General features: G+C 40.6%; 1 protein-coding gene across 10 annotated transcripts in view; it reads right to left on the reverse strand.

Moving 5' to 3' along the window:
• Positions 1-27,058, reverse strand: part of MINAR2 (membrane integral NOTCH2 associated receptor 2) — a 47,519-nt gene that overhangs the window by 7,683 nt on the left and 12,778 nt on the right. For 3 of the 10 annotated variants that reach the window (XM_060415633.1, XM_060415643.1, XM_060415642.1), the window contains exons 4-9: positions 20,534-25,545; positions 18,949-19,126; positions 18,734-18,829; positions 17,119-17,252; positions 8,759-8,986; positions 531-648 (exon numbers count right to left, since the gene is read on the reverse strand). In XM_060415633.1, the coding sequence (XP_060271616.1) occupies positions 25,366-25,545 (180 nt within the window). In that variant the 3' untranslated portion in view covers positions 531-648; positions 8,759-8,986; positions 17,119-17,252; ... (1 more) ...; positions 18,949-19,126; positions 20,534-25,365. The remainder of the gene's footprint in view (positions 1-530; positions 649-8,758; positions 8,987-17,118; positions 17,253-18,733; positions 18,830-18,948; positions 19,127-20,533; positions 25,546-27,058) is intronic. The other 7 variants (XM_060415636.1, XM_060415634.1, XM_060415641.1 and 4 more) reach the window with 7 other exon arrangements.

Raw genomic sequence — 27,058 nt, forward strand, 5'->3', positions numbered from 1 at the left:
CCTTGATCAAATGATATAGTTTGTTTGTTATTTTGATTGTCTATTTTGTTAATATTTTCATAAACAAAATCTTTTGATTTATTAATTAGGCATTCTGACATTTCTATTCTCTAACTCATTAATTTCTGTCACCTATGTGGGATTTGTTTCTCTTTAAGTTCTATCTTTTTCTAAGTACCAATAATATCACATTAAAAAGAAAATTTAGCAATATGAAGAGCTCAAAAATACTGTCCTCCTGGCAGAGTTGATAAAGACAATTAGAGCAGAATGTTTTCTTTATTACAGTCTTGTGTACTGTGCTAATAAAGCTTTATTTGGTTCATTAAATATTTATATTACAAAGTAGCTGGACATTATATTAACTAATAAAAAGGAACACATTAGAAATGAATGTGTTTCTGCCTAAAAGGAGTATTTATCTCAATAATTCAAGTTTTACTTATCAATGACAAAAGAAGATTAATGGAACATATATTTCACTGTTTTATATTCTATCCTCATCAGAATATTTAATTTATTAAACTTACTGAGAGTGCAGATTTCTGGATATTCTGTGAATCTTCATTTTTCAGAAAAGAGTGGGAAACTGCATGAAATTTACTGAAGTGACGGAAAAAGCAGCATGTTTACTCTTGAGCTAATACTCTAAAAAATGAAAAAGAAAACTCATTAGCCTTCTTTTGCTGTTGTCTTTTTCTGAATATAAAGTGAGCTAGTTCTGTCTTCCCATCATCTCTCTGAACTCCCATCATAACTTAGCACAATGCAGGAGTCATGAATTGTTATTGTGTGTGTGTGTGTGTGTTTTACTCACATTTTTTACTGTAAGCTATAAATTCTAAAAGAACAGAGGTTAGTATTCTATTCTGGGCTCGCCTGAGCACCAAGAAAAGTTCCAGGCAGACTTGAGCCTAATGAAAAAAAATTATCCACTTAAAAAAAAAAAAATCTTTTAGTTATCCACCCTGTCATGATCATCCTGTATTCTTTAATTAAGAAAGTAAAACCCTCTATCAAATTCCATATAAGGTAAATTCTGGGCCAATTATATTCAGTGCTAAAGTTGCAAGCAGTGAGAGACTTGCCACTGTGCATGGCTTTTCAATGGTAACATGAGGACAGGCAGTTACTGGAAGGTAATTTCCTATTCTGCCAAAAGCAGAGATGGTGTCAGCCAGGCAGTAAGTCCATGCCAAAGACTGAAGATAAAATGCTTAATATGTTTCTTTTTTTCCTTAACATGGGCTTTCTTACTGTTAACAGGGTATTGATGATAGAAATTTCAACCAGGTAAACTGATATATTAATTCTGTTTCAAACACCTGAGTGTGTATGAAGAATATACAGCATTCCAAAATAGATTCTATATTTTAATTTAGTCAATTTAATCTTATAAAGAAGTTTCTTTTTTCTATTCCTAGCAGATTTTCCTCATATTCTTATCTTTATCCTAGTAGATGACTGACTCTGGAGGCTGGGAATAAAAATGGTCAATGGTTTATAATCAACAGTGTTAATTTTCCATTTCAGGAGACTGACCTCTTAAGATATTTCTGAAACCACACTGAAGGATCACAGAGCTCAATGTTAAATTATTTCAAACATTTTCATCAGGGAACACTGTGTTTTTTAAAAAAACACCCTTTTAGACACTACATATTTTGGAAATGCTTAGACAATTGTTTTGAAAAACCAACAAGGTCTGCCAATACATAATAAGCAAAAAAGAGAGAGAGAAGAAATAGTGTATTAAGATTATTTAAAAGCACTCAGTAACAATTGATGAAAAGATGATTTCAGAGAGCTAATGTGAAAGCTAGAACTTTTCAGATTCCTAGTTTCTTATCAATGTTGCTACCTCTTTTCTCTCAGCGAGAGAATGAAATCAGACAGGATGCTTCATGTACCTATAAAGATGACAAGAAGTGGTGCTTAGTCCCGAACAGGAAGATCTGGTCTTTGGGCACCATGAAGAATCTTCATGTACACTGATTGGACAATAGACATATATACATAGATGTCTATCAATGTCAATAAATTATGTAATAACTGTTTAAATCAAATTGTGTATATAGTCAGTGGAAGCCCCAGCAACAAGGTTTTGCTGACCAAGCACCAAGGATAGAAATGTGCCAAGCTCACTATACTTGGTACATTTGTTAACACTAATCTTCACAACCTCTCTATTGGGTAATTTTAAGAAATTATTAACATTTTAAAAGAAGAAACAATTTCAGCTCAAAGACACTAAGCAATATGTCCAAGGCTACAAAAGCAATGAGTCAAGCATGGATTTAATTCTCGTGTGTTCAGCTCCAAAACCCAAGCTCTCTCTTAGTAAGTCATGAAGCCTTCAAAGCAGATGTTTGGGAGGCACTGATGCTATTACCTAAAGTATCAAGGCATGGTGGAGGCAGTGAGAGGTTGGATGGTGCTGGGTCTAGTCTCTGGAGTTCATTAAGAAGGAGAATGGAAGATTAATATTTACTTTGTGCTCTCTGCTGGCAATGAATCTAGTAAATTGATTACAAAGATTTAACTAAGAAAATTGGTGGACATTAAACTGTTATACACCAAGGTCTACTTATATGGTACATTTAACTTTTCAAAGCACTTTTATATGAATTATATCATGTCATCCTTTTCAAGTTGTAGGGGACTGACTGCAGATGCAATTGGTCAACTCTGGACTTTGAATGTGTTCGTAGTCTGCAAACATGTGCTTATTCAATGTTAGTGCTGGCAAGGTCTCTAAAAACTCACCCAGTTCAACACATTTAATCTATGAAGGAGGAAGATTCCCTGGCGATCCAGTGGTTAAGAATCTGCCTGCCGATGCAGGGGATGTGTGTTCAGTCCCCGGTCCAGGAAGATCCTATATGCCGTGGGACAACCAGGCTCAAGTGCCACATCTACTGAAGCCCGGGTGTCCTAGAGCTTATGCTCCACAACAAGAGAAACCTCCACAATGAGAAGCCTGCACCTAGAGAGTAGCCTCCACTCACTGCAACCAGAGGAGACCCACATGAAACAATGAAGACCCAGGGCAGCCATAAATAAATAAAAAAAATTTTTTTTAATCTACAAAGGAGGAAACTAACACTCAGGTTAAATTATTCACACAGTGCAATATGATGGCTTAGTAGAACAGCTATGATTACAAACCCAGTTTTTGTTTGCAATGATATAAATTTATGTGTGGGTTGTTTTTTTTTTTGTTTTTTTTTTTTTTTTTTGGTTTTGAACTTACATTTTTGGTCCCTGTCCTTTAATTTTAGATAGGAGCTAAGCCGTGTGGGGTGTTGTGGTGAGAAGCACAACAGAACAAGAGACTATGATAAATAATGACTACATACTAGGCTTTTAAAGTACTCTAACAAATGATAACAGAAAGGGCTTTCTAGAGATTTTGATGCTGCCATGGGCTTGCACCTGACTTGCTCAGGACTAATTCTTTAAGGGGTAGGGCTGTGTGTGCTTCTGTAAACAGCTAAGTTTACAGATTCAAGTGTAGTGGGCACAGTGGTCTGCTTCATACTTGAAAAACAATGACATCCATGGGGCAGCTCCCTTACCTCCCAGATACAGGAGGAATAGAATGGAATTGGCTGCGTGGATTTTTAGAGTCAGAATAGGCCTCGGGTGGCCACACAGAAGCTTTTCAAGATCTAGAATGGCTTGGAATAATTCAGACTTTGTTTTGTCATAATAAGGTACAGGATTATGCAAGAGAGAGATGGTAGACCTGAATACATCACTCAGCTGTATGTGGAGGATGGAGATAAAAGTGCCAGTGACTGGACTGACGTCTTATATAAGGAAATCAACAGGAAGAAAATACCAGACGTGAAGACAAGCCTTGGTGAGGCTATCTCAACAGATAGCACAGTGAACAGAGGCACTGATCACAGACCAGGTAATTCAACCCCTGTGAGCTCTTTAGAAATTAGGTAATTGCCAGAGGGAGAAAAGTGATCAGGAGAAATTCCAGAACTGACTTTATGTCTAAAGTGACTTGTGATCAACTAAGTTTACCCTTTCTGATATCAGAAGAGATATATAAACTTGAATATAAGTAAAGATGAATGATATATTAAAGTTACATATTTGTGCCCTCATGAGTTTGATGGCCTTTAGTTCAATTCAGTTTAGTTGTTCAGTCATGTCTGACTCTTTGCGACCCTATGGACTGCAGCACACCAGGCTTCCTTGTCCATCACCAACTCCCAGAGCTTGCTCAAACTCATGCTCATCGAGTTGGCGATGTCAGCCAACCATCTCATCCTCTGTTGTCCCCTTCTCCTCCTACCTTCAATCTTTCCCGGCATCAGGGTCTTTTCTGAAGAGTCAGTTCTTCGCATCAGGTGGCCAAAGTATTACAGTTTCAGCATCAGTTCTTCCAATGAATACTCAGGACTGATTTCGTTTAGTATGGACTGGTTTGATCTCCTTGCAGTCCACGGGACTCCTGAGAGTTTTCTCCAATACCACAGTTCAAAAGCATCAATTCTTTGGCACTCAGCTTCCTTTATGGTCCAACTCTCTCATCCATACATGACTACTGGAAAAACCATAGCACTGACTAGATGGACCTTTGTCGGCAAAGTAATGTCTCTGCTTTTTAATATGCTGTCTCGGTTGGTCATAGTTTTTCCTTCCAGGAGCAAGAATATTTTAATTTCATGGCTGCAGTCACCATCTGCAGTGATTTTGGAGCCCAAGAAAATAAAGTCTGTCACTGTTTCCATTGTTTCCCCATCTATTTGCCATGAAGTGATGGGACTGAATGCCATGATCTTAGTTTTTCGAATGTTGAGTCTTAAGCCAGCTTTCCCACACTCCTCTTTCACCTTCATCAAGAGGCTCTTTAGTTCCTCTTCACTTTCTTCCATAAGAGTAGTGTTATCTGCATATCTGAGGTTATTGATATTTCTCCTGGCAATCTTGATGCCAGCATGTGCTTCATCCAGCCCAGCTTTTTGCAGGATGTACTTTGCATATAAGTTAAACAAGCAGGGTGACAATATACAGCCTTGACGTACTCCTTTTCCAGTTTGGAACCAGTCTGTCCATTTTTCATGTCCAGTTCTAACTGTTGCTTCTTGACCTGCATACTGGTTTCTCAGAAGGTGGGTAAGGTGGTCTGGCATTCCCATCTCTTTAAGAATTTTCACAGTTTGTTGTGATCCACACAGTCAAAGGCTTTGGTGTAGTCGATAAAGCAGATGTTTTTTGGAATTCTCTTGCTTTTCCTATGATCCAACAGATCCTGGCAACTTGATCTCTGGTTTCTCTGCCTTTTCTAAATCCAGCTTGAACAACTGGAAGTTCTCAGTTCATGTACTATTGAAGCCTTGCTTGGAGAGTTTTGAGCATTACTTTACTTTATGGCCTTAAAAAGTTGTAACCACTAATCCTGATCTCAGACAAATATTTTATCATCTAAAAAACTATGTAATTTACCTCAAAGTGGGATAGTTTCCTGTGTAGATATGTGTGAACACAAAGCCTTGTCAACATACAAATCATTCAATGTGAGAAAAGAAACATTAAAAATCACTGATTTTCGAAGAAAGTTTGGCATTTTCTCTTGTCATGATTTTGGAACAGAATTGGACTAAATGATGGATCAGTCTGGTAGCTTTCAGAGTGGCTACCTAAAAGAGATGCTCAAACATCACTGAAACTGTTTAAAACTTGGAATAAAAGCATTGGTCAAGTCTGTTAATTCAGGCTGTTACTTATGACTCTTTAGATAACCAGAAAAAAATTCAGTTTGGTTTGTTTCCTCTTTCTCTACTTATTTTGAAATGAACTATATTATACCATTTAATGTGTAAGCTCAATTGCCTCGTAAGGAAGATGGGTGCTGGAAAACCTTTCATTTTCTTAGTATAATCAACATGTCTCTCTTCATCAAAATGGCCTTGGATATACTGGATTTAAATGAAGTAGTAGGTTAAATCATATGGTCTGCCACAGGAATATGGGATAAGGTTAAACTGGTGTTCATAGTAAACCAAGAGAGAGGCTGGTGGTGGTTTTAGTGGTGCTGAGTGGAGCTGGCTGGGGTGACACAGGATTGAGACAAGAATTATAGAGCCAGAGGGAGGAAAGGGGAAGGAAAACACCTGATAGATGGGAGGCCAAGAAGGGAAACTTGGAATGGTGCAGATATAATGGAAATTTTCTAAATGAATGCTGTACACTGTGAAATAGAATTCCTTTCCATGTGATCTCTGTTAACTTTAATAAACTCACCATTACTTATTAATGCTCCTTTGTGAAGAGAATTTTATTTGGTGGTTTAGTTGCTAAGTCGTGTCCGAGTCTTGTGACCCCGTGGACTATAGCCCACCAGGCCTCTGTCCATGGGATTTTCCAGGCAAGAATACTGGAGTGGGTTGTTATTTCCTTCTTCAGGGAATCTTCTGGACCCAGGAACTGAACCTGGGTCTCCTGCATTGCAGGCAGACTCCTGCACTGCAGGTGGATTCTTTACTGACTGAGCTATGAGGGAAGCCCAAATTTTATTTGGGGAGAGCTTAAAGGAGAATGATGAGTTACAAACTTAAGTAAGTGTATAATTTTTTATCATTAGAGAATGACTTTCATAAAAAAGCAAACTGACAGTATTAGGAAAAAGACTAACCTTTGTGGTCAGAGAATTCTAGCAAATGCTTCTCTGAAACAAGGGAAAGAAACAAATCATTATCCCCCGTATCAAAGTTGAGTGATACAATTAATAAGACCAAACTAATAGCTATAAATAAAACTTGGCATATAACAAGCAACTAATTCTATAGTATAACAAAAATCTGGTACTTTACCTTAATTTAGTGTAGGCCATCGCGGGTTCACATTTTGGACAACTAACCAAGAAAACTGTTAGAGTCAAGTTTAGTCCTTCAGTTTTGATGGTATAAAATCTGATTAGTGACCCTTTTCAACAGATCACCCTGATCCAATTTATATTGCTTCCACTTTGATGCTCTACCCATGAAATCTATTCCTGTACACATTTCCCAGCTTTCTGAAAAAGTATTATATTTGGGTTTATCAGATGTTCTCACAGGTCACAGCTGATATATTATCCTCTGGGCTCTGCTGGATCGTGAGTTTTATAACAGGTCTAGAGGAAAACGCAGTGGTGGGCAGGCACACGCTCTGGGCAGTTTTAGCAGTACCTTGCAAGCTAGCCACCTCAGGGGGAAGTCCATGCAGGTTCTTCAGACAAGGGAAGTCTCACCTGCTTAGACAGAGGTTAAAAGGCTGCTTCTACAAGCAAAGGGGGCTTGGCAGCATGGGGTGGTGGTGGTGATTGGAAGTCTTGATCTTGATTAGAATCTGCCTATGTGGTTGTTCACTTGCTAAGTTGTGTCCACCTCTTTGTGACCCCATAGAGTGCAGAAGACCAGTGATATCCTTCACTATCTCCCAGAGTTTGCTCAGAGTCATGTCCATTGAGTCGATGATGCCATCCAACCATCTCACCCTCTGCCATCCTCTTCTCCTTTTGCCCATATGATCCTTTTCCAACTTTTCAGGCTCTATTCTAGCTCTATTATTTTCAATGCTCTAACTGTAATGAGATTCTAGGACTTCCCTGGTGGCTCAGTGGTTAAGAACCCACCTGTCAATGTGGGGGGTATGGATTTGATGAGAACCCCACACACCATACTAGACAGTGGCCCCTGCTCACTGCAGCTAGAGAAAGGCTGCAACCAGCAACAAGACCCAGCAGACACAAAACAACAACGAAAAACAGAGATTCTATACAACTGGGAATTCAATTTGCATGTGTAATTCCACTGCCCACAGATCAGAAATTGGGTTTGATTTTTAAAAATATCTTCCCTGTGGCTATAAGAGATAAAAATTACCTCCAGAACTGTTATTAAAGCTTTTATTTCCTTTATGAAGATGTTAAGCTTAGAATTTAAAGCCCTGAGCTCACTATTTTCTTCCCCCCATTGCTGCAGCACAACAGCCAAGCAACTCCATTACACTCTATTTTTACTAAAATGTTCTATGGAAGCAATTACTAGGCCACCCAAAGAGAAGACTCGGCTTCTATAGGCACTTGATTACAGGTATCTATAGGTGATCATTTGAATAGCATTTGCACAACTGCATTTCATGGATGACGTGTCCTTTTTATCCCTAGAAGGAGGTCATTAACGCCAAAAGTCTAATCAGATCAGAGGATCCAGTCCAGGAAAGTCAAAATCCTTTTAGAAAGCTAATGTGAAAGGTTCTGTTCCTCTGAAACCATTCTTGGTACCAACTATACTAGTCAGCCAATAGACAGATTAAAGGATATTCCACAAAGATTTGACCTTACACAATTGTGGGAGTTTGTTAGTGTCTGCACGGGAGTTTGTTAGTATCAGGGTTTCCCTGGTAGCTCAGCTCGTAGAGAATCCACCTGCAGTGCAGGAGACCCCAGTTCAGTTCCTGGGCTGGGGAGATCTTCTGGAGAAGGGATAGGCTACCCACTCCAGTATTCTGGCCTGGAGAATTCCACGGACTGTATAGTCCATGGCGTCGCAAAAAATCAGACACAACTGAGTGACTTTCACTAGTGTCTGTAAGTCTTTGCCTCTGACGCTGGAGCTGAAGTCTGAAGGCCGGATAGCCAGGAAGGAAAGACGGATGCAAAAGGAGGGAAAAGCACAGACAAGCTATGAGCCACAGACAAGAATGGGACGTAAGAGGATGAACTGAACACATATCAGTTCTTGCCATCTCTGACCTTGATGCTATCGATGTCTCCAAGAGAAGCTATTGCTATTTGCCTTCATCATGGAACATGCCGTGCACCTGGCTCAGGAACCGGAGAGCCCGAAGGCGGATCAGGAGAAGGTGGTTGCTGTCTTTTCCCATAAGATGAGCCAACAGAGAAGCCATCGTGTGTGAGTTGCAAAATGGATGGTTTTTCACTTCTGTCCTTCTAATTCTGCACAACAAGGTTTGAGTCACCCTGTAGAAAATACAGAGAAAAGTAAATTGCGGGAAATGTATTTCAGTCTAGCTGAACTGACACACTTCAAGCACTACCACATGTTTATGAGAGAGGAGTGTGGAAATCCTCACTACAAAGTGGACAAGTTGGTTTCTCCTTTAACTTTTATTATTTTTGGTTCACGTACATTGAAGACTTGTTATTATGTGCATACAATTTTAGATCATTTTTTTAATTGACCCCATTATCATTACACAATGTCCCTCTTTATAGCCCTATTCCTTTTCTGAAGTCTATTTTGCTTGGTATTATATGCCTACTCCAGCTATTTTGTGGTAACTGTTTGCATGGTATAGTTTTTTTCATTCTTTTACTTTTAACCTATCCATATCTCTATACTTAAAATGGGTTTCATCAAATACCCAGTTTAGTCTTATGTAGCTGTGTCTATAAAGAATATTTTTGCAAGACTTATTACAAAAATTTGCTTTTTGTTTGCCTTCTATAATTAAATTCTCACTACATGGAGTGCCACTGTATTAAATTTATGTTTTCAGAAGTCCCAACTAAAATTTAAATATATTTCCTGGGATGAAAGGCACATCAATAAATTTATGACCACTTATCTCATGAGTAGAAGGAAGAATCCAGAGAAATCAGAGTCCACGGTGGATAAACTCTGACACCTAGAGTGGATTTGAGACAGCAGTGGGATATGTGATATGGTAGAAGGGTTACCCTGTGTGAAAGTGACCACAGATGATACAAGATGGATAGAGAAGTGGAGAGAAGAGAGAAGAAACAAGAAAGAAGTAAATGTATAAAAAGCAGCAAGAGCAATGAAAGCAAAACCGACTTCAAGGTAGGTTTAGAGTGAAAGAACTAATTATCAAAAAAGAAAACCCTTTATCTTACTTTATGGGTTTTTCTAAGTGCCAGGACTAGACAGTACCCTCATTTAATCTCATTTCATCTGGTCTAATTAGGGTGCGGAAACTCACAGAGGTTGTCAGAAAGAGAACAGAGGTTGATGAGGTCATGCGTTAACTCAGTGCCCAGACGGTTCTTTTGTAACGTGGAATTTCGACCTGCTAAATTTCCAGATCATCTGCAGATTTCTCACTATCGAGAGTGTTACCTCGCTGCATAGCCCCACTATGGGGTTACGCTGTATTTGTAGTTCTGTGCATGGAACCTGCTCTGTTTTTGCTGTTGTTGTCATATTCCTTTCATAATCATTCTCTTTTGCTCAGGGGCACATAATGTCTTTTTCCATCATAGTTCACTAATCAAAGCCTTGCTTATGTCATAACAGTTCAGTTCAGTTCAGTCAGTCAGTCATCTCTGACTCTTTGTGACCCCATGGACTGCAGCACGCCAGGCTTCCCTGTCCACCACCAACTCCCAGAGCTTGCTCAAACTCATGTCTATCGAGTTGGTGATACCATCCAACCATCTCATCCTCTGTCATCCCCTTTTCCTCCTGCCCTCAATCTTTCCCAGCATTGGAGTCTTTTCCAATGAGTCAGTTCTTTGCATCAGGTGGCCAAAGTATTGGAGCTTCAACTTCAGCATCAATTCTTCCCATGAATATTCAGGACTGATTTCCTTTAGGATGGACTAGTTTGATCTCCTTGCAGTCCAACAGACTCTCAAGAGTCTTCTCCAACACCACAGTACAAAAGCATCAATTCTTCGGCATACAGGTTTCTTCATGGTCCAACTCTCACAACCCTACATGACTACTGGAAAAACCATAGCTTTGACTAGATGGACTTTTGTTAGCAAAGTAATGTCTCTGCTTTTTAATATGCTGTCTTGGTTGGTCATAGCTTTTCCTTCCAGGAGCAAGAGTCTTTTAATTTCATGGCTGCAGTCACCATCTGCAATGATTTTGGAGCCCAAGAAAATAAAGTCTGTCACTGTTTCCATTGTCTCCCCATCTATTTGCCATGAAGTGAAGTGGCTGGATGCCATGATCTTAGTATTTTAAATGTTGAGTTTTAAGACAGCTTTTTCACTCTCCTCTTTCACTTTCATCAAGAGGTTCTTTAGTTCCTCTTCGCTTTCTGCCATAAGGGTGATGTCATCTGCATATATGAGGTTACAGATATTTCTCCCAGCAATTCTGATTCTAGCTTGTGCTTCATCCAACCTGGCATTTTGCATGATGTACTCTGCATATAAGTTAAATAAATAGGATGACAATATACAGCCTTGATGTACTCCTTTCCCAATTTGGAACCAGTCCATTGTCCCATGTCTGGTTCTAACTGTTGCTTCTTGACCACTATACTGGTTTTTCAGGAGGCAGGTAAGTTGGTCTGTTATTCCCATCTCTTTAAGAATTTTCCAGTTTCCGTGTCATAACAATTAAGCTACATTTACTCTTGGGCACAGAGTGACTCCATCAATGTCAAAATCCTATTTGACTTTGAACGGTTTTACCCTGATTAAAGGCTTTCTCAGCAAATCGAAAATAATACCTGCATATAACAGCAAAGAAATACAGAGGCATAATGTCACTTAGATTCCAGATAGACCAGAAACATATGCCCTGAGGGGAATCATCGACTATGTTAATAAAGGAAGATGCATTTTATACCATGGGGTCTTTATATGCTTTAACATATGCCACCATGATACTGCTGAGGCTGCTGGGGACAACAGAGAATGACGGAATAAGGCCGTCTTTCTTTGGCAGAGCACCTCACCAATTACAAGGAATTCTTGTTGTATGTTCACTCATTTGATCATTCCACTGTTGTGAGGAAGGCAAGGAATGACTACTGAGTTTTCAGCGGGTGAAGGTCACTCTAAGTGAGTGTCTTGCCCAGGGTCACACCAGTGGCAACTGAGGCCAAATACTAGGCTCTTGCTCCTTAACTAGTATCTTTGTGGATTGATTTTGGGTGGAAAAAGACAAATCTGACAGAACTATCTGCTTACATGAGACTGAGAGCTTGGAAAACTGCCAAAGATCACCCTGTAAATAAATCAAAGCCAGAATTTTACTTTTGCTTTAGTTACTAAATTTTTATAGCATCGATCCATTTTCAGTTGTTTTCTTAAGCCAAGTAAATGTCAAAAGATAATCAACATTCACCTGCTCAACTCCCTGAGCTGCTGCCAAACTCCATGGCATATAACAGAAACAATTTGGTCTGACTCACTTTTATGGGTCTGGAAGATCCTTGTATTTATCTCTGCTCACTCACATTTTACCAGTTCTTTCAGACCTATTTCAGAGATCATTTCTTCCATGAAGCCTCAGATCTTCTGCAAACAGATGTGAAACTTTTTCTTTTGAACTGCCACTGTACTGTACTTGTGCTCATGTTATTGTTTAGTGCTAAGTCATGTCATGTCTGACTTCTCTGTGACTCCATGGACTGTAGCCCGCCAGGCTCCTCTGTCCGTGGGATTTCCCAGAGAAGAACACTGGAGCGGGTTGCCATTTCCTTCTCCAGGGGATCTTCCCGACCCAGGGGTGGAATTCACGTCTCCTGCTTGGCAGGCGGATTCTTTAGCTTGAGCCACCTGGGATGTATTATTTCTCAAACTTACTTTCTCGGAGCTGCTGAATTAATTAAAGAAGGAGGCCATTGGGTGGGGGGATCTTTGTGTCATGGCAGCCTGTGAAACGAAACCAAAATCTCAGCCTGGAAATGCCTCAAGGTTATGAAATCAAAGTGTTAAGGACAACCAATCACAGATGGCCAGCTAGGCTTTAAACTACAATTAATGTAATCATTTCCTTTCTTTGCTTCTGCACTTTTTCTGAAAGTCCTTCCTGTGGCTCCCAATGGCAGAGAGCTGCTAATCATTTCTGGCTGGGTGCTATCTGATTCAAATACACTTTTGCTCATATAGTATTATAAATACAATGGATAAACAATAAGTTCTCTATACCATACTGTATACTATACTGTATAGTATCCTATAATGAAAAATAATACATATATACATATAACTGGATCACTTTGCAGTATAGCAAAAATGAACACAACATTGTAAATCAACTATACTACAAAAACTAAATTAAGAAAAGATTTTTGCTCAAATGTACTCTTAAATTCAAAAATTTCCTTAGTTTCTCTTTTAAAAGTGCTTTCTCATTAAACATATGAAAAGGGAAAAAGAGAAATCAGAAGTTAAGCCAAATCAAGAAGAAGATAAGATTTCTTGTACGAGTCACATATTTCAGAAGTGTGTATTGAGCGCTTATAACGTACAAGGTATTATAGATTCTTTGAATATATCAGTAAAAGTGAAATTCCTGCCCCATGGCAAGGCTGGGGTTAATAAAATATTCATTGCATTGAACTCTGAACTTCACTGCAGTTTATCATTGGTATTGCTCTTTCATGAGTGCCTTTTACCTTTATAAGTTCCATGACATGTATGTGTGCTCACTAAAACAAATTTAAGCCCTGTAAAAACAAGAATTGTATTTTACTTACCATTTATCACATTTAGAATCTGATTTAAGTGACTGTCTATAAATGGACATTCAAATGACTGTTGATTCAAATCTGACTTATCAGTCTGATAAGGACTGTAAACTCTGGTGAATGGATACAGGGCTTAAGCAGGTGATGTAAAGGAGAGAACTGGCTAGAGGCGACAAAGTTATAAAAGGCTTGCTTTAGGTAAACAGGGAGGCTGGCACTGAGCTCCAAATGTTTGTAGCCTTTTAGGAATGCTGCCTTCAGAGAGCGTAAAGGCAGGATCTGTGAAGGTGCACTTATCTGAATTGTAATGCTTTGCATTCCACCTCCCAGATAATTAAGATAGAAGACTCTAGAAAAGGTCTTACCTTTCTGTGTTTCGGCTACAGTGATTCATTACTGAGACGTTTCATGATTAAGCGCCATCATTTTTTTTGGACCACCTGTAATGCAGTAACTGCCTAGAATGTACCAGTGTAAGTCTCCCAGTTGTGTCCAACTTTTTGTGACCCCATGGATTGTGGGTAGCCTTTCCCTTCTCCAGGGGATCTTTCCAAACCAGGGATCAAACCCAGGTCTCCCACATTGCAGGCAGATTCTTTACCAGCTGAGCCACAAGGGAAGTCCATGAATACTGGAGTGGGTGAAGTCGCTCAGTCGTGTCCGACTCTTTGCGACCCCATGGACTGTAGCCTACCATGCTCCTCCGTCCGTGGGATTCTCCAGGCAAGAATACTGGAGTGGGTTGCCATTTCCTTCTCCAGGAGATCTTCTCAACCCAGGGATCAAACCCGGGTCTCCTGCACTGCAGGCAGATGCTTTACCATCTGAGCCACCAGGAGCCTATCCCTTCTCCAGCGGATCTTCTCTACCCAGGAATTGAACCAGGGTCTCCTGCATTGCAGGTGGATTCTTTACCAACTGAGCTATCAGGGAAGTCCAGAATGTACCAAGTGTCAACTAAAATTGGCAATTTCTAACTTTTCAATAGAAGTTCTAAAACCACATACTGATGGGAAATCCTAATGTTCATAACTGATAACTTCATCAAAATTCTAACTATAGCTGTGCATTTTAAAAATATTCAAAACAGACAGGGCCACCAGTTTTCAACCTTTTTGAGACTTCTATTTTAGTGTCAATGTTACATAATTATTCAATCAGTTAATTAAGTACTGGGGCTTCTGCAGTGAATAAAATTCTTTGCTCCTGTCGCTCATTCATTCTGGTGGTGGTGGTGGCACGCAGGAGTGAGGGAGAAACAGGCAGAATGTCAATAAACAAAAACAAAATATGTTCGGGAGTGATAAGTTCTATGGAGAAAATTCATTTGGGAAAGGGACAGGGCTACCTGGAGTAGGATGGGCAAAGGCAGATTATCTTAGGCGAATGGTTAGAGAATGACTCTGAAAAAGCAAGGAACTGGAGCAGAGAATGGAAATAAATGAGTGGACGAGCCATGAGGTCATCCAAGAGCTCTTCCAGTGAAAGGGAGTAAATGCAACAGCCTTGCACGAGGAAAACAGTTAGTGTTTTTGAGGAGTACCTAAGAGTACAGTGTGACCAGAGCCTAATGAGAAAAATGGAGACGAGGTCAGAGAGATCATGGGAGCCAAAACCCGTTAAACTTTTAGGTCACAGCATGGACTTTAGCTTTTATTCTGAATAAGACAGGTGGCTTAAGCAATTGAGGCTGCTATAACAGAATATCACAGACTGGAAGGCTTACAAACAACTAAGATTTAGTGTTTAGAGTTCTGGAGGCTGCAGCTTTGAGATTAGGGTGCCAGCATTGTTGAGTTCTGCTGACAGCTCTCTGCAAGGTGGCAGAAGGCCATTATCCTCACACGACACAGAGTGTAAGAGAGATTTTGGGGATCTCTTTTTAAGATCAACGATCTCATTCATGAGGGCGCCACCCTCACAACCTAATCCCCTTCTGGAGGTCTCATCTCCTCATATCATTCCTTTGGGGGTTAGGATTCAACATATGGGTTTTGAGGGGACACAGGCTTTCAGTTTACAACAACAAAAAACATTGAAAGATTTTAATCAGAAGAGTGACATGATTAAATTATATTTTTCAAAGGCCTCTCTGTTGCACTGAGTTTCTCTGGTGGCTCAATTAAAACACAAAACAAACAAACAAAAAAAACCGCCTGCCAATGCAGGAGACACAAGTCTGATCTCTGGGTCAGCAAGACCCCTGGAGAAGGAAGAGGCAACCCACTCCAGTATTCTTGCCTGGGGGCTCCCATGGATGGAGGAGCTACAGTCTATGGGGTTGCAAAAAGAGTGAGGCATGACTTGGTGACTAAATACCAACAACAAAACTAGCTGCTATGTTAAGATGAGACTGTGTGAGGCAGGAATGCGGAGAGAACAGTTAAGAGGTTACTGTGAAGTGAAGTGAAGTCGCTCGGTCGTGTCTGACTCTTTGTGACCCCATGGACTATAGGCTACCAGGCTCCTCCGTCCATGGGATTTTCCAGGCAAGAGTACTGGAGTGGGGTGCCATTTAAGAGGCTACTGTAATTCTCCAAAAGAGCTTATGGCAAAACTGAATTGGCAATTAGACCTTTGACCAGTGAGACTGAGTAGTTAGTTGTATACGTAAATTTGGACTTGTGAGACTAGCTTGGGCAATGGAGTATCTGGAATTACCGGTGATGGGATCTAAATCATGGGGTTGAGTGAGGTCACCATTGAAATGAGGGTCGATGAGATGTGAGGACAGAGGGCTGGGATGCTCTCTCTACATGTAGATGATGAGAAATTGAAGACGATCCAGCAAAGGTAAATAAAAAGGACTCATTCAAGCATCACGAGAGAGTAAATAAACTGGAGGCCGAATTTTGGAAATGTTTTTAGGAGGATCCGCCAGGCAAATGCTCTCAACAAACTGAGTAGTTGAGAATTGCCACTGACCTTTGGGCTCGGCAACGTCTTGGCAAGACAATTTTAGTAGATTCATGGAAATAAAAGTATGAGCAGAATGGGTTCAAGAGAGAATAACAGGAGAGAAAGTTGAAAACATGACTTTGAGAATTCTTTCAAATGTATCGTAATTCATTTGAAATTATTTTCAAATTTATTGTAGAGAAAACTGAGGCACTAACTGGAGAGAAATATAGGGTGATGATGTTACTTTTTGCTGCTGTTGTTTTTAACTGGTTTTAAAAGATGTGGGATATTTTAACATTTTTATCTGTTTGGGGGAATCATCGAATAGAAAGAGAGGCTTTGCCAGTGGAAGAAAGACAGCAGTCAGGGTTTGTAGGAGGTAAATTTTTGGTGCATGGTTTGGTAAGTTTTAGCACATTTATAGAGCGGTGTGCCTGTTACCAGAATTACTATTCCACTAGAAAAGCACCTTAAGGCTGCCCCTTTTTAGTCATGCATTCAAACCACCCCAACTCTTGGTACAGCTGATCTTTGCTCCATGGCTATGCTTTTGCCTTTTTTCAAATACATTTTACTCAGTGTTTCCCACAAGGTTTCTAGCACTCCAGGGGAATTCCAGCAACCTCTTATTTCCTGTCTGGGGTGAAGTTGGTAATATTAACCACTTCCTTGTGGACAGGTCCTGAGAGGAACTGTGTTGAAATGAAGGAACTTAATCTGATGATTCACCCTCTGTGGGCACAAGCATACGTGGCAAGATGAAGTGGGAAGGAAGACTCAAATATTCATACTCACTTCTATCTCTTTCCCTAGTTTATCTCTTGCCATCTCCTGTTGCGATAGATATCTCAAACTGCATTGACAGTCTGAAGACTTCCACAGAGATCAAGGGGCCCTGGTCTAAGTTATATCATTCAAAGATGCTGCTCCTATCACAAAACAGGACAGACTCAAAATGGGTATAAGAGATCAAACTGACTGTCTTCCTGCCTTGGAATAATACTAAAAATTCAAGCTCTATGAGGACTAAGCTTGGAGGCTGAGCTGGTGACCGTCTTCAGAGGTCTTCTGGCCAAAGGAAAGTCATAGATGGAGGAGAAGCACGTGACAGGGAGGAATGTGGACCTTCAGGAGGGAGCTGATGGCTAGAAACTCCAGTCTACTGTGTGGGTAACCGTGGTATTACCTGCAGGAGCCAGCACCCTATAGCACCGGTGCTATAGGACAACAAGGGGGGAAGGTAGCTCTCCCTCCCGCCATGGGTGTGTGCTCAATTATCTGAACAGGCTTGTCCTTCCCTTTCCATAAGTACATTTAGATTTAAATGAGATAATTTAGGGAATAAAATGAAGAATTAAAAATTGGACTTGGTTGAATTAGTGATCTTGATAAATGATTTTAAACTGAATTTACTCCAATACTATTTTTCTGGAGGCAGGTTGGGCATTAGTTTTCTTCTCACTCAAATTGGTATCTGTAGAATTGAAACCTCTTACGCATGTCTAGGGTCAGACAGATTGACTCTGAAGCGCAGAAACCAGCTTTTGAGCCAGTTATGGCTGGACTGCCAACCTCTGACTCACACCAAAATCTTCTTGATGATTGAGACCTGGGTACCTCCTTATCCCTGATGGCTGAGGCTTCCTTCAGTTGAAAACTGTGTTACTAAGATTTCATTTAAAATGCAGTACCAATTTCAGCTCAATGCTTTAATCATAAAGTATCTATTGAATCATGATCAGTTTTAAAATATCTTAAGGGTTCAACGATTTATGAATCTTGTTTTCCTGAGGAGAGGGTAGAGCGGAGGGAAGGTGCCAGGGCAAAGAGATGGCTTATAGCTCTATGTCCGCCTCTTTGTACCAGAGAGAGATGCTACCAAGTGGAGCAGAGCTTCCTGGGAGCCTGGAGTGAGTGCTCGGCAACTCCCAGTGCCCCCCAGGAGTCTCATGGGCCCCCACACCTCTGAGCCCTAGCTTTGAAAAGCCTTTACCCAGGACCCTGCACTCTTCAAGTTCTTTTCCCAAGCTTAAGAAGGAAAAGAATCACCCGGGGAGCCTGTTAAACATGAAGTTTCCGGGTTAGCTGTCCTGGGTTTCTGCATTTTTTAACAAGTATGAACCTCAGTTTGAGTAAAGACACCACAGAGGACTTGGTTAATGAGTTCCGGCTGCGCAGCTGGAACCGCACGCGGTCTGAAGCCTTCGCAGTAAGGAACCCCAATTACTGTCACTTCCCTGCGCTGATGCACACTCAACGGGCTCGGCAGGCCCCGGCTCTCCACTCCAGGGCTGAATCAGCAGTTAAGCACTTCTTTGGAAATTCTCCACTCGTGTGGATTTCTGTTTCAACACCAAAGAACCAGCGTCCTCAACTTGCGCTGGCAGGAGATTCACATCCTGGTGCTCACCTGCCATCTGGTGGTGAGAAATGAACACCAAGATACAGGGAAATTTTTCTCCATTCTGCTTTTTCTCCATGGTTAACAACTTGGAGTGTTTGGTTACTGTAAAATGTAAAAGATGCATTAAAAAAAAAAACAAACACGTATAAAGATGGGGAAAGTGCATGAGCAAATGCTATTGCCAGACTGTGCCTTGGTGCCTTACCTGGCAAGCGCCTTACCTGAAGACTGGGTGTTTGAGGGATTCATCTCAGGGCAGGAGGTCATTTCCTCCTCAGAGTAGCTCTGATGTCAGCTTCTCTGGTACCAGGCTCCTGAACCAACTCTACTGATTTGGGGCATCCTGGGGCTGGCACTGAATTTAGGGACGAGCCAAGGCAAGGTTCGATGTATCAGGTCCTGTACTCCAGAAAGTTGTGATAGGAAAAAGGCATTCTATCAACATTATATACTGATGAAGAGCCATTAATCCACAGAATTCTTAACAGTGGGATCCAGGGTTTACTTTTTATCTTACAAAGAAGCCTTGTGAATCTAAGCTGACAAAACAATGCACCGTTATGGCATTCAGGTTTACCGGCCTTCTGGGCACAACTGTGTTTGCACTTACTTAAACTGCATTCTCTAGATTGACTTTTGAGACTGGGGCTGGAAAAGGACGTGACTGTATGTGGATGTGGGTGGAGGAGAGTTCAGCTTCTCCTGTTTTTGTCAACAGTGGGTGTATACCAAACTCCCATTACAGTCATGAGAAAATAAAATCTAGAGTGGAAAGACCAACCAAAGGAGGTTGAGAAGATCTGAGCTCTCACTCCATTTTTCTTTCTGACAAGTCTTTTGATGACCTTAAGTCTCCATTTCTTCTCTTGTAAAATGCAGGTTTTATACTTATCTTACAAGATTATCATTGAGATGAATGAGATTCTGGAAGTAGAAGGGTTTTGAAATTATGAAATGTAGAATGTATGATTGTATCCATTGATTTATATCAGTTCCATTGATGGCCAGGAGGAAAGTTTCAGGTGTGTGGGTAAAATGAGACACTGATGTCCATGGGTATCTACTGGGAATCTTTCTGAATAACTAAAAAAAAAAAAAAAAAGGCTCCGAAAGTTGTCATCTATGTGTTGATGATGATACAATTTTTAAAAAATTTGCTGTGTTTAGAGTTCATGAAAGACATTTGTGACTATTACATTAAAAAATGGCAAAACAATGGCAGTAGTAACAGTAAAATTACTTTTAGCTATAAAGGGTTGATTCGAAATGTTTTGGCTTTTAAATAATATAGTTTTAGAAAGAGGCATAGTTATAACTGCTCTTTTGTTCATACTTGCTGATAAAGTTTTGAATCTAGCCTAGCCATTGTTTTTATTAGTCAGGTAATTATATAGTGTTTTACCAAACTCAAAGCTAATTCAAATGTGAGAGATTTTAACACTTATTTCTTAATTGTGAAAAATGAGCAGGTTTAATGAGCAGAAGGATTCTTACTCTCCTCTTTGTCAGGAATTTGAAAACAGTGGTATAGAATAAGTAAAACTGAGTCATGAATCTGATTTCTTTTGGCTCAGAAAACTTAGTTAGGGAGCATTTTATATGAAAAAAAAAAAGCATTTCTTTCTTTATATTTTTAATTTCAAAATCTTTTGAAGGAGAGTCTTTTGTATTTGGTTCTGATATACCTATGGATGCACATAGGATGAACACACACACACACACAGTCCTCCTTGTATTCTCTCTCTGTATTCTTAGCATCTTTCAATAGGTTTAAGGCATTTAAAAAGCAGAACACTGTGGAGGTACCTTAGATTTGAGGCAGTGAGGAACCCGAAGCACAGGATGGACGATGAAATGGAGCCACCGAAGGGACGGGAAAGGCGCACGAGGAAGTCCTCATAGTTTTTAAGGAGAGAGGCCCAGCTCGGTCCTGAATTTTTCCAGCAGCCTGCGCAGAGGGAAATTTGATCAGGTGCATGAGTCACCGTGTCCATAAAGTGAGAGCAGAACCACTGCTCTGGCAGAGAGCTGTGTTCAGCCTCTGAAGCTGCTCACTTCGGTGGAATATTCTCACCTCAAGCTGGGCAGGAGCCTGGACTAAGTGATTATTTGGAAGAAACCAAACAAGTTATCTTTCCTCTGAAAAAGCACAGTCTGTGTGCCTTTGTCAGCGTGTAAGTAGAAATCCAGAGGGGTTGAGATTTAATCGCCCTATCTAATAATAGTTTTAAAAATGATTTCTCATGGATGATAAAATTACTTTTTTCAATTACATGAGGGGAGAATGAAAAATTGGTAAGAAACAATAGACATAGGAAAAAGAGGAATTAAAAATAAAGACACACTCAATACAGAGAGCTAAAAAAGCAGGCATTCAGGCCATACTGTCTCTGAAATAAGCAGCAAATTATCTAATATTCCTGGCACATTAAGCAATTGGAGGAGGTTTAGGAAAGGGGTGATCTCTGAAAACACTTCTACCTTTAGTTTTAGAGTAATCATGTACAGTAAGTAGATCCAGGACTTCAAGCTGAAGGTTGCAGCTCTGCCTTCAGATGTCAGGATGACTTAAGGTCAGTCGTATTTCTTTTCTTGTAAGATGAGATGGTAGTTGCAAGACGAAAGACAGGAGCTGTCGGCCATCCCATCACACTGATTATAACTACAGAGGTAAAGTCAGGCTGTCACCTGTAAAATGCCCCCTTGGTAAACGCTTTTTCATGGGCTAAGGGCAGGCACAATAAATGTCACCACCAGGGGGCAGGAGTGCACTCTGGATAAATGGAGTGGCCCTGCACCCTTCTTTGTCTTCCAACCACAAACTCTCCGCTAGGTGACAGCAACATGAATATGATCGGAATAGTCATTAATGGGTTATATATAAAAAAATAATTCTTTTAAATCAGAGAGCAGCACTTTAAAAAAGTATCTACAGTTGGAAATTTTTTCTCTAGAATTTACCATTTGCTTTTAGACCTACACTAACCTAATACACAAAACCAAAACAAAATGCCCAAAACTTTTTTGGGGGGCAAGCAGCAGTGCACATTCTAAAGAACCTGGGAAAGACTACTATTTGAAGCCATTATTATTTAAGAGTTTACAGCTCCCAGTCTTTCTTATCCCAATTTTAAAAATTTAAAATAAGCGATTAAAATAGTTATTCCCTTGAAGATAATTATAGTTATTGTTTCAGTTCAGTTCAGTCTCTCAGTCTTGTGTGACTCTCTGCGACCCCATGAATCGCAGCACGCCAGGCCTCCCTGTCCATCACCAACTCCCGGAGTTCACGCAAACTCACGTCCATTGATTCAGCGATGCCATCCAGCCATCTCATCCTCTGTTGTCCCCTTCTCCTCCTGCCCTCAATCCCTCCCAGCATCAGAGTCTTTTCCAGTGAGTCAGCTCTTTGCATCAGGTGGCCAAAGGACTGGAGTTTCAGCTTTAGCATCATTCCTTCCAAAGAACACCTAGGAATGATCTCCTTTAGAATGGACTGGTTGAATCTCCTTGCAGTCCAAGGGACTCTCAAGAGTCTTCTCCAATACCACAGTTCAAAAGCATCAATTCTTCGGCACTCAGCTTTCTTCACAGTCCAACTCTCACATCCATACATCACCACTGGAAAAACCATAGCTTTGACTAGACAGACCTTTGTTGGCAAAGTAATATCTCTGCTTTTTAATATGCTATCTAGGTTGGTCATAACTTTCCTTCCAAGGAGTAAGCATCTTTTAATTTCATGGCTGCAATCACCATCTGCTGTGATTTTGGAGCCCCCCAAATAAATTCTGACACGGTTTCCACTGTTTCCCCATCTATCTCCCATGAAGTGATGGGACCAGATGCCATGATCTTAGTTTTCTGAATGTTGAGCTTTAAGCCAACTTTTTCACTCTCCTCTTTCACTTTCATCAAGAGGCTTTTTAGTTCCTCTTCACTTTCTGCCATAAGGGCGGTGTCATCTGCATATCTGAGGTTAGTGATTTTTCTCCCGGCAATCTTGATTCCAGCTTGTGCTTCTTCCAGCCCAGCGTTTCTCATGATGTACTCTGCATACAAGTTAAATAAACAGGGTGACAATATACAGCCTTGACGTACTCCTTTTCCTATTTGGAACCAGTCTGTTGTTTACTGACCACTAATGTGCTAAGGGTTGTATTTAGATGCTTTCAAAGCATTACTGTATTGAATCTGGATTGGAGCTTCTTAAGAAAGCCCAGGTTTGAACTTAAGCTGATTTAGGGACATCATCTCTGCATTTTCCATGATCTTATTATGCTTTTTCTGTTTGAGCCATTTTCAAAAGCCATACTGAAGGAGAAATTGGAACTACCCTCATAGTATGATTTTTAGTACACACATGGACGTATTGTCTCTACTTAAGACTTTCTTTCCCTGAGACAAAACATTAACCCAAAGAGGGACAATAATATAATTTGATTCTTCAGTTACACAGAAGGCTGAAAATGAAGACTGGTTTGGGAGTAATAGCAAAGTAAAAACTCATTCAAGCTGAAAGAGAAATGACGGGAGAGAATGGTAGATGAGAATAGGAGGGCCAGAGAAGGAGAAGATGAGGCGAAGGGGCCAGGAGTTCAGGTGGGCAGCTTCTCACCTCTATGCTTACCTCTGCTTCATGCCTTCAGAGAGCCTTGCCTGTTTGTGGCCCTGGACAGCCCAGTGTAACCTGCCATGGGACAAATGCTTTCCGTGTGAAGCAGATATCTGAGCATGTTTGAATCCCTTAGAGTCAAACACTGGACACTCAAGCTTTGAAAGCAGAGTAATAGTAAGTGGTTGTCTATAAGCCAGTGGTGGTGGTTGGGGGGCTTACCCTCAGGAAGCCCCCAGATCTTCACTGCTTCTTGATTCAGTTCTAAATGGGACTGGAATCTATCACAAAGGAGAGAAGGAATAAGAAGTAAAGGAGAAACATGCTTAAGACAATTTTTACACACAATGATTTTACTGTAGTCACACAGTATTTTAATGTTCAAGTACTTTGTTCAATGTTCAAGCATCTTTAAGAGAAATAACAAGAAAATTATATGGCAATCCCAAGGACAAAATCTGTCTAATGGGAAGAAGAAAAAGCCCTTTTTTCGTTTCTGCCCAAGATAGTCTGGGGGTGGGGAGGAGTCTTGTAAGAGGAGAAAGGAACATGGATGGGGGACTTAGGTAAGGGAGTCCTAGAAGGGAGGAAAGAGTGGTGACCTGCTTCTCCTTGTGTGCCCTGAGCCATTACCCAGGTACCGGCACACAATTAAAGTGACCTCAGGTGCCGTTAACCCAAATGAGTTGAAACAACCATAGTTAACTAGCCAATGACTTACCAGGGGCCAGGAGTTACTTTTTTAAAAAAATTTTTTTTCAAGTGTATTTATTTATTTTTTCTTTTTTAAAAACTTTTAATTTCATATTGGAGTATAGCTGATTAACGATGTTGTGATAGTTTCAGGTAGACAGCAAAGGGACTCAGCCATAGACATACATGTATCCATTTTCCTCCAAATTCCCCTCCCACCCAGGCTGCCACATAACACTGAGCAGAGTTCCCTGTGCTATGTAGTAGGACTTTGGAGTTACTCTTAAGGCAAGCCCTACTGGGCAGGTGATATTATCCTTTCTTGGAGAGAAGGACTTGCTAGAGGGGCAAGATTCAGCAAAAAGCACAATCAGGATGCAAGATCTGTTCTTTTAGCAGCATCCTCTCTGATTTTTTAGGGCCAGCATGCTAAATCCTGGAGCTACATCCTGATTGCTACCAGGGGTCACACTAGCCAATGTGGATCAATCAGTAAGCACAGCTGGATCTAAATGCGATTAATTATATAACTGTGGCCTGTCCAAGTTTAGGTCTATTAAAATCGCAACATGAGACTGGGGCATTATAAAGGATTGCTGGGAAAATAAAAGTGTTGGAATATTCCACAGCCTGCCCTCCCTTTTTCTCTGGCTTAAACAAGAATAAAGGCAGATAAAACAGCATGAATTCAACCCAACAGGCCACACGACCAGAAGCTTTTACCCTATATACCTGGCAGTTGGCCACAAAATGATCTGCTCAACTTCTCCAGTGATCACAGGAGGGTGGTAATAGGGTTTTCAAAATAAGGTGAATATAGTGTAAACACTGGTGCACGGGGATGATCCGGAGGGATGATGTGGGGTGGGAGGTGGGGGGGGTGGGTTCATGTTTGGGAGCTCATGTACACCCGTGGCAGATTCATGTCAATGTATGCCAAAACCAATACAGTATTGTAAAGCAAAATAAAGTACAAATTAAAATAAAAAAAAAAGAAGACAAAGCTGCTGACGATTGTTGGTACTGTTTCATTCTCTATTAAAATGTTTAATTTTGGTTGTCTTAATACACACTTAATACCTTTCAGAGGTTACAATCCCCAGAATTCCTGATGCCCAAAGGCCTAGGCTCTGGTTGGCGATTCTTATAAAGGTTTCACAGAACAAAGTACAGAAAGCCAGCATTATCTCAAAAGAAGTTTGCCTTCTCCAACACAATTAAACTAAACCATCAACAGTACATTTATACTCCACGAACATGTTTTTCTGCAACTGTTTATTTAGAAAGATTTTAAAGAAATTTGAAGTGACTGTGTCTGGGGGTAGTTTCTTTAGATGAAAAAAGTGCTAACGGTCACTATGGAAACCAAGATGCAGGCTACGAGGAACAGAATCAGACCTATACGACGATATTTTGAATGCTTCTCTTGTTCTTCTTCCTTCTTCAGTAAGGTATCAAAACCGGGTGTGTACATTTCTCCCAACCAAAACCGTAGGTCATTAGGATTTTCCTAAAAGAAAATTACATGGAGGATAGGATCAGTCAGTGTTGCAGACTAACTGAGATTGCAGAATAAGAGAGTAGAGGTAATTTGCATCCATATTCACAGTGCCTTGAGTGAGGTTGAAGTGTCAGAGCTCTAATAACAGAAGCTAGGCTTCTCTGAATAGCTGGAACATGCAGCTACAGTCTCCTGGCTGACCAGAAATCCTCAGCTTCAACCTGTAGCTCTGCATGACAATTCACTGTTTACCGAATAAATTGCTCACACTCTAGGGTCACAAACACAAGAGTGTTTCTGCCATGTTTTTGCCAATTGAGTGTCTCTTACAGTTTATAAACAGTGTGTGTCAATCAGGTTAGTGAGTTGAAATAAAATTAAAATTCCTTGCCTCAGATGATCTTGGGGGTTTGATTTTGTTGGCATAGTAGGAATGAAGATGTTTGCTGAATTTTTCAGTAAATCCAGAAGCTGAGTTCCATGGAAGGAGGAGGAAGACTTAGAGTCCAAAGTCTTCTCTGTGCTTCTCAAATTTCTGGTCTTCCGTGTAGAGGGCTACAGCAGGCCAGCATGCAGCAATTCTGGCACTGTTGCCCTTCTGGATAAAGGACCCAATATACCCATTCCTGTCCTTATTTATCCCTATGTTTCTGATTCTTTCACAGGCCTTGTCTCCCTTTCAACACCACGGAATTGTCTTCAACTCAAATTTATCTCCTGTGTCCCCAAATCATCTGCAAACTCTACTGTCCATACATCTAAAACACACACACACAGACACACACACACACACACACACTTCCCTGTTGTCTCCTGCTATGTGTGTGAGAGTGTGTGTGTGTGTCCTCAGTCATGTCTGACTCTTTACAACCCCACTGACTATAGCCCAACAGGCTATTCTGTCCATGGAATTTTCCAGGCAAGAATATTAGAGTTGGTGGTTATTCCCTTCTCCAGGGGATCTTCCCACCCCCAGGGATCTGACCCAACTAATGTCTCTATTGTCTCCTACATTGGTAGGTGGATTCTTTACCACTAGTACCACCTGGGAAGCCCTTATTTCAGTGCTGAAGATTCAGTGTCTGTGCCTGGCATCTAGCAGACAAATAATTTATGGTGAATGCTGAATCTCTGTTTTCACAAATCCATTTCAGGATTTATTGTTTCTCACTTGGATTATTGCAATGGCTTGTAGCTGGGCTGCCCACCCTCTCTTGGCTTCTCTAGTCTCAGTGACTTCAAGTTAGCCAGTTTCCACAGCTAGGTAATGAATTAGCTTATTACCCTTGTAATAACTAGCTGGGTGGATTCTGGTGATGACAATATAACTCCTCCATTGCTATTAGTTTCAAAGTCCAGTCTTAGGAAAGCTATTAAATAAAATTTGAATGATCTGTGCAGAAGGATAGATGATTTAAAAATCCTTGCTTGACTTCACTCTTATTTTCATTTCGTCTGTGGCCTAATCAGAGGCCTGAACTTTGCCTGCAAGGTTAATGGCTCATTCTTCAGTAAGAACTTC

This window comes from Ovis aries, chromosome 5 (genome assembly GCF_016772045.2).
Source record: "Ovis aries strain OAR_USU_Benz2616 breed Rambouillet chromosome 5, ARS-UI_Ramb_v3.0, whole genome shotgun sequence".
Taxonomy (NCBI): domain Eukaryota; kingdom Metazoa; phylum Chordata; class Mammalia; order Artiodactyla; family Bovidae; genus Ovis; species Ovis aries.